Source organism: Xiphias gladius, unplaced genomic scaffold, assembly GCF_016859285.1.
Source record: "Xiphias gladius isolate SHS-SW01 ecotype Sanya breed wild unplaced genomic scaffold, ASM1685928v1 HiC_scaffold_312, whole genome shotgun sequence".
Classification (NCBI taxonomy): Eukaryota; Metazoa; Chordata; class Actinopteri; order Istiophoriformes; family Xiphiidae; genus Xiphias; species Xiphias gladius.
The window spans coordinates 7666-16320 of NW_024401984.1; the positions used below are offsets into that span (position 1 = coordinate 7666).

The 8655-nt window shown below is 38.8% G+C and overlaps 1 protein-coding gene across 1 annotated transcript; it reads left to right on the top strand.

Annotated features, from left to right (window-relative positions):
• The first annotated feature begins 402 nt into the window (after positions 1 to 402).
• LOC120787619 (protein SON-like) lies at positions 403 to 3850 on the top strand. Its single transcript, XM_040123298.1, has 3 exons — positions 403 to 479; positions 1473 to 1688; positions 3745 to 3850. The coding sequence occupies exons 1-3, from the start codon at positions 432 to 434 to the stop codon at positions 3748 to 3750; spliced, it is 270 nt and encodes an 89-aa protein (XP_039979232.1). The 5' UTR covers positions 403 to 431; the 3' UTR covers positions 3751 to 3850.
• Positions 3851 to 8655: the final 4805 nt, after the last annotated feature.

The following is an 8655-nucleotide window of genomic DNA, read 5'->3' on the forward strand; positions in this document are numbered from 1 at the left end:
CTATTATTACCTCTCTTTTTCTTCTTATCCATCAAAAAATTTTGCCCCTTCATTGAATGGTAATACTAAGATTGTATTACTTTATTACTTATTACACGCCTTTACACACATCAGACTGGCTGGTTATAACTAAGTATTGTGTTATTTCTATAGGAGGCGTTGGATTACAGCGGCTCATCAAACATGCGTGTCATCGCTGCGTCACATTTTAAGAGAACCATTTGCAATGTGAAATACAGTAGAAATATGAATCAAATAGCATGGGAATGCTTTAATCATAAAACCTGCTATGTGGGGAAATACTTTATTTAAATGTAAATATTAAGTACTTAAGCGACAGGTTAGAAAAAAAACGAAAATGATTAACACTCTTTCCTTTTTTTTCCTTCCAGAACACGAAAGTTCGTTCAGCAGTGCGTAGTGATGCAGGCATGGCCAAGGAGTTTCCTGTGTCTTCAGGATCCCAACATCGTAAGAAGGTCAGAATAGATGTACATTAAATTTGAATCTTGTAACATTGTTTAAAAGCTGAGTTTTAAAGTCTGCCAGGTACTTCACAGTGGAAAAAGTTGAACAACGCCGTACACAATTGAATCACCTATGTCCTGATTTAGAATTGAGGAAGGTATTTACTGTGCAGTAACAAAAGTGGTCACTAGAGGTAACCAAAGGCAAAATAACTACTAATTTATTTACTCAGTAGAACAAGCAAATTGAAGGAAAAACAACTCTCCTTTTGGTCTGAGCTGAGTGATGAAGTGAGTTGATACTGGCTGAGCAGGACTGATATAAAGCCAACAGCCGGTATAAAGTTGGATAAGCTGGTCATTATCTGTGGCTCAGATGGAATGGATCTGGCTAAACTGTGGCTTATGATTGATTAGAACCATGTACAGGTAAAGTAATGCGTGATATAAATGAATGAATGAATGAATTAAAAATAGTAGCATGAAATCATTTGCTAAGTAGCACTAAACATAATGTATAGACGTGACTGATGGGAATGCCAATAGTTTTGCAAGTATTTGGTCGAAAAGAGAAGTATTGGACAAATTCAAATTTCATGGCGGTCCACCCAATAGTTGTTGAGATATTTCAACCTCATGGTGGCACTAGAGGAGCAGTCAGGGGATCGCCACAGTCTTTAGGATGTATTGTCTGGGAAAATGTGAATGTCTGCACCAAATTTTATGCCAATTCATCTTGTTGATGTTTAGATATTTCACAGGATTAGTGAAAACTTTGACTTGCTGGTGGCGCTGGAGAAAAACATGTCTAAAGAGGATCTTTCAAAGTCGACTCAACCCCCACCCCCAACCAGTCCACAAGACCACTCTTTGCTAGTGTGCTTGTCCCCACATCCTATATGGTTGAGAACCCCTGATCTATGCTACTGACACAAACTATATATTTAATGATATTGTAATACAACACTTTGTTTCGGGAGTAATGTAATGTGTTATACTGTCCAGGAGGGCGAGGCATTGGGTGCCTATGGAGAATGGGTTCCCGTTGACAAAACAGCAGACAAAGCTGCAGCTGCCTCCACAAAGGCCCTGACGACTGTTCCCATAGCGTCAGCTGCCACATCATCAGGTGAAACGGCGGCAGCACGGTCACCAGACGCTGCCGAACAGCCAGTGTTTGTGGCCGTTAATGGCAGCGTTTTTCCTGACCCACTACTGCAGGTGAGAAGCGGAACTATACATACACAATGTATGCTTGTATGTAATGGAAAATCTGGAAAGTATTTTAAAACTGATTATCTAAGCTCGGGGCCTCACAGTTTTAACATTCACTGGTGTATCTGTAACTACACAGGTAGTCTGGAAAATAAAGGTAACACTGATAATGATGATGTGCTGTATATGTGAAAGGGTTTTATTGTTCCATGTTTAACTCTGCTGTTCCGTCTCTTCTCATTCTTTTAATCCAGTTTTGTTACTGCTATAATTCTCAACTCTGTAGCTTCAAATGTGACTGAGACACTTAATAAATATAGGTCCAGGATCTGATAAATACGAGGAATCAGAGTACCTGCCAACAGACAAAGACAAAAAACACTGCACTCTGACAGTCATACTTCAGATTCATTCATGAATCTTTCTATTGTTAGGGTTAAGTAGTAGTCATTCTTGTAACTGTACACTGACCTTTCAGCTAGTGGAGGATTACTCCTGGGAGAGTGTGTTTAACCACAATCTCAGCTGCAAGAAATTAGATGTCCTGTCGTAGTTTTCCTAATCACATCTTTTTACATGGCCTAGTGCAGCACATCTTAGATACAGTATATTGTACAAATTTGTACGTGCAGCAGTGATGTTGGTGTAGCGACGACACCCCGATGGAGAAAATGGGATCTTCCCTTCTGCTGTCCAGGTCACCCTCTAAACTCCACCTCATATTGTCTTATATGCCCTTATGGGTGGAAAAAATATTTATTTCTCGGAGTCACCCAGTCCTGGTGACATAACATGAATATATCTCTCAGATATTATAAGTAAATACATTAAGCTATTAACTGTTTGCACGAATGCAGCTTGTTCTTCCATTACTTCACGCTGAGTAGAGGGCATGTAAATGAATCTCCGCTGTAAGATTGATTATAAAGATTGATTTATTACATCACATTTTACGACAAAATTGTTGGTTGTGACAGATCCAAATTGAAACGGATGCATTTTCTACCAAAAATTGCTACAAGGAAGTTGATTTCTACAGGGACAGCATATGCTCTGATTTGCTCAAGGTCACAAAAAAAGTGTTTTCAAAACAGTTCTCCTTCCACAGAATGCCTCACCTTGACATTACCTTGTGAGATACTTGGATAAACATGGGGTATTTTCCTGTCCAGGTCCCGAGGCAGCAACGCAGCCCCAAATTATTACGCTCCCTCCACAGCTGGGATGATGTTTCATGTTGGTTGTGTTGCAGTGCCCTTTTTACACCATACGTAGTGCTGCGTGTTCTTCCCAAACAATTCAACCCTAGTTTAATCAGTCCACGGAACATTTTCCCGGTAGCGTTATGAAGAGTCTTTGGCAAACTTCAGGCACACAGTAAGGTTTTTTTGGAGAGCAGCAGCTTTATCAACTGTGTCCTGATTGGACTCCGGGTTTGCTAACCCCTGACTCCGAAAAAGTTTTTGTTGATATTAGCTCAGGGCTTCTTCCAACCTGCATTATGAGCATTTGATGTAATTAGTATGGACAAGAGCAATACCATGATTTGTGTGTTATTAGTTCAAATGGATTGTATTTGTTCATAATTGTAACTTAGATGAAGATCTGACCATATTTTACAGCTCGTCCAGGCCTGACCCAGTACCTCATCAGTACTTGCCTCAGTACCTGTTGGGAAAGAAAAGCAGAAGTAAGCATCCTGAGTGCTAGCTGTGGAAATGAGCTCTTGGAGAACCTCTCATCCTTTGAAATAGAAATGCTATAGCTTCATCTTCTTAAATGGTGGATAATTCAAATTTAAAGAGACTTGGCCTGATTACAATCAGAACCGCCTTAAAATCTCTACCCACCAGCCAATAAGAAGACACTTCATTTACTGTCAGAATACAGGTTTCTGCCAATACAGTGTCTCAAGGTGAAGTAATTTCCCCTCACTGCTGTGAGGCTGCAAGAACATGAAACATATTACTCTTTAGGGAGATGGTGTTATATTGATGATGAGAATAATGGTACTAATGCTAATGGTGATGATGATGATGATGTTTTTTTTTTTGTATTCCAGGACTAGTTGCTGAAGGAGAGAAGCCACAGAAGCAGACAGGAGGACTGGTGGTAACCAAGGATCTGATGGGTAACAGATACACAGCAGACACGCTCACAGCATGTAGAGTGAAAATAATCCTGAATATTGTCCTGTGAAAATTCTGCAGCTGTAACCTTTATCCTCGTTCCGCTACTGCCAGGACATTTTCGATGAACAACTGTGATGAGCAGTCAGCGCCAGTGTTAGTTTATCAATCACGCTGCTGCCTCTACTGTACTTCACCGTAGAAATGATGTTTTCATGTCGGTTTGCACAATTCTTGATCGTAAGTCTTCTGAGATCTTTTTTGCCATCAGCGGATGCTTCTTGTGAACAGCAAACTCAAAATGTTTGAGTGTTTGTTTTAGAAGTCAAAGTAGCTCTAACACACACCTCCAATCTGGTTGAAGTGATTAGACTCCAGCTTTGCCAACTCCTGACTCCACTTAGCTTTTGTTGTTGTCATTAGCCGAGAGGTTCACATACTTTTGCTAAGCTACACTGTGAATGTTTGAATGATGTATTCAATACGGACAAGAACAACACAATGATTTATGTGTAATTAGTTAAAATAGATGGTGTTTGTTCATAATTGCAATTTAAATGAAGATTTGACCATATTTAAAGACGATATTATTAGTAAATTCAGTTAATTCCAAAGGATTTAGTTACTTTTTCTTGCGACTGTACTTTAGAACCCTTAAACTTCAGGCACTATTTGTTAAAGGGGCTAAATGTCCTTCACAGTTGTTTCTATATTGATGTAAACCTACTCGAATTATAACTGAGATTTGGCATTGTAATGGGGTATCCATTATTTTATTTAAAACTCTGTGTGCTGGTCTGGAATTGATATATTTATATACATTTATGAGTTAGCAATAGCAGGTACATGGTTTTTCACTAATGGTATTAATGACAAACTGCTGGTGAGTTGCATCTGACAATGTTTATCTGACTGATCCAGTTGAGAGCTCTGCACTAACATTTTAATCCCTGTTCTCATTCACATGCTGTTTTCTATCGTCTCTTATAGATATACATGTATCCATATGTTGTGTTGTCTCCAGGTCACAGTGAATGGCGTGGACTACCAGCCCCAGACAGCTAGCCCCAATAACAAACATGCCAAGGCCATGGCAGCTACAGTTGCCCTGCAGGCTCTTGGAGAGGTAAAATTAAAAATAATTAACACAAGCACAACAGCACAACATGGAGGGAATATAAGGCAGGTTTCTATTTTACTTTGTTTTACCTGTATTGATTCTGGATAATTCCCCATGCATTCAGGTCCATAAGAGCAAATTATATGCAAAAATAAATAAATAAAGCAAATGATAAAAATATCAACGACACCAGAATTATCACCAATTTGTGTTCTGTGCTAATGCTGCGTCATGAACCTCCGTCAGGAATGTCAGAGGGTGTGCTACTTCACCTCCAAGCCCTGTACACTACCTGCCTGAAGTAACAAATGATGCAGACTAACTGTGACTCTAAAAGTCTGAGAAAGTTTTCACTGTCTTTAGTCCTATTATAGGTGAGAATGACTTATGCTGCATGTCCGCTCAGGTTATTCCAGAACAGGGTTAATGCGTCCTAATAGCTTTACTCAAAGTTTTACAGCGTATCCTTTAAAACCCCCATTTTAATGTTGCATTTGATGACCACTGCTCATCATAGAATATCAGATTAGTTCTATATAATATATTCAAATGTGTTTTGTTTTGTTCCCAGGTTCCTGTTGATGGACCAGGACTATACACTGGCCCTGTCTTCACTGCTGCTTCTACTGGACCCCTGTTCTCAACATAGACATACACACAAGAGCGGGGCCGATTCGTACACGTAGTCCGACAGTTTGACTCTACTCTCACTTCGGTTGTGGGACACGGACAGGAATAGTGTCCCGTTGAATAACCGGCCAGCGATGACCACTCTGGTGGCTTATTTATATTCTAAGGAAAGAACAAATATTCTAGGCACAGGACAGTGAGAACCATGAAGACCACTCTGGCTTCAGGTGGTACACAGTGTCTTTGAATCAAAGCTGCTAGTGACCACTTTTATACCTGCAAAACCACACTTGTGTGTTTTTTAAAAAGTCACTATGTTTATGACAGGGTGGCAAATACAATTTTGCCAGGTTGTTAGGGATTGGGAAAGAGTCTCCCTCTCATATTATAGTGGATGGTGTGTATTTATGTATCTATGTACATATGACATTTATAATATAGTAGCATTTCAGCCTGATACTATGTTAGCTTACCAATACTTTAGTCTAACCCTAGATCAGACACAAGTTTGTCTGCAATAGATTTGTTGCTGGTCACAGCAAAGCAGAGCTAAGGTGGACTCTTTAATGAAACGCCATACTTGTAAATGACTGTGTCTTGTTGGTTGGATACTTTTGTGTTGGTCCTGATGTTATATTTGTGGCCTGGCGTCCTTCTAACAAAATGTTTCTCATACAAGACGCCATTAAACTATGTGGGACTGACCCTCAACAATGTCTAAACAGAAAATAAAGAGGATATTTATGTTATGTTTCGGGGGAACTGCCTGTTGAATGTGTCGCTACGTAGTTTAAGAGGAGACGATGACAGTTCATTTGACAGCGACATCTAGTGGCCATGAGTCGTCAGTAACAACCTACCTGGGAGATCAGGAGTGAACGACTTAAGGCGAGAGACTTCAGAGACCAACCCCGAAACGCAGCCCATCAGCGTCCTGCTTGTGCTACCCCGGGTCCCTCATCACACTGCCAAAATGACCCGAGTGCTGGTCCCCCTCACCGCCATCAGGGGTCGAGGGCGTTAACTAGGCAGCAGATCCACACTAGCAGGAGTTGTGGAAATTGCACCAAGTAATAGTTGTGTATGTACGGCAGTTATTTTAGGAAGGAAGTCCCGTGGGAGTTAGTTCAAGGGCCCACATAACTAAATGTCACTACATTACATACACACACCACTCGAGATACGTACAAGGAAAAACTCACTCCCTCATAAAAAGGTCATAAGTTTTATTTCTTTTCTTTCACTCGCAACGTTTTGTAAAAACGATCTTACAAATGCAGCTGCAGAAACGACGCAAAAAGGAAAAACAAAGCAAAAGTAAAATCAAAAGGTGAAGTTGTAATAAAATCCATAGACACACAGTTGCATAATGACAGAACATCATCATTCGCTTCTCCCTGTCAGACATAGCGGGTGCCTTTTTTTTTCGAACCTTAATGTCCGTACTTTCAGTTTATAATTTGTATTTATCTTATTTCCCCCATTTCATACACGTCCTTTAACCTGCTTGGCTATAGTGCGTTTAAACGGTGAAGCTGAAACTTCCTCAGGCTCTCTCTTTGAGCGACTCAACTCACCGGTGAACCGGAGAGTAGGAGTTAATGTCTCTCATAAACAATCCTCCTCCACAGAAGCCATTCGAACGTCTGGTCCCTTGCTATGTGACCGCGCCGCGCGCTCCCGCCAGCTGGAATAAAAGTAAGAAATCAACAAAGCAGAAGAACAGCAAGTTTTTTGTTATTAGATGAACCACTTTTAGAGGAAACAAGAAAATACACAGTTCCTTTACTTTTTGGCGCTTACAACCCATAAAAATAAATAAATAAATAAATTCTGAACGTTTTTTGCGTTTTTTTTTCCTAAAACGAAACAAATCTAACTATATCATGGAGAAAAAAGTATATTAAAATATTTTAATATTACTGAATAAGTACTTGGTAAAATTAATGCAAGACATATTGAAATTTTCAAGTAAAAATGTAAAATAAATAAATACTGCCACCTACGTTGACGATGATGATGATATCACGTTAGGATTCTCTGGTTGCTATGGATAGCATATATATATAGGACGCGCTAATAATCGTCACCATTTCTCACTTGTACTGGGAGAGAGACGTACTAGTCACACAGAGAAAGTGCTAGCTAACGGCTATACAACCAACAACTGAGAAGTAAATCGGAAAGTACCAGTGACTGACCAGTTCATTTCATCGACATGGAAAAGGTAAGAATATTAATGCTTGAAATCCGTTTAATGTTTTTAAAAATAAGATGCCTTGTCTGTTTTTTGGGGTAATTATCTTGTAAGATATCTTTTTTAGCTTGTCAGTTAGCTTAATTAGCTTGTCATTTAGCCTAATTAGCTTGTCAGTTAGCTTTATTAGCTTGTCAGTTAGCTTTATTAGCATGTCAATTAGCTTAATTAGCTTGTCAGTTAGCTTTATTAGCTATTTAATTAGCGTGTTAGCTATCTTAACCAAATTCTTGAAATTCATTAATGTAGTGTAAATATCTATCAGGCTTTAGTGTTGATAATTAAAATAATAATAAAAGGGCAAAATGAATCACTTAAAACCCTTTGAAAGTCTTTTGAAGCCCTTTTATTCCAAGTCTGCACTTTGAATGCGGAAAGCTTGAACTCAAAAACTTTAACTGAACAAATAAATCCTAATTGTAAATAACTGAAATTTTGTCAAGACAAAAATAAAATAAATAACTGAACGGCCAAATTGACTTTATTTTTTTAAATAAGGTTTGGGATAGATAATACAATCATCCATTTAGCTTAAGGTAACACCTTCAGAACTTTTCAGTGCAACAATATTCTCTCTTTTCCTATAGCACGTTTATTAACAAAGTTAAAAAGCAACTAAAGCAACCGTTTCATTTGAAACTGAGATATAAAGGGTTGCCTTGAGGGTCTTGAAGGTTGCCGGCTTGACAATTAATAATAAATGCATTTTGTGGCTGGATTTTTCTCTTCCATTTTTCACATTAAATGTTTGTTCATTTTTAAATATCGTCTTCGATCTATTAACTAGACAATTTCGTTATTATAAACGAGATATTTTCGCTTTAAAAACACTCTACA

Excerpts from the sequence above, each read along its gene's own strand:
- LOC120787619 (XM_040123298.1), top strand. The coding sequence starts at position 432 with ATGGCCAAGGAGTTTCCTGTGTCTTCAGGATCCCAACATCGTAAGAAG. Across the intron at positions 480-1,472 it reads GATCCCAACATCGTAAGAAG|GAGGGCGAGGCATTGGGTGC; the intron begins GTCAGAATAGAT and ends TATACTGTCCAG.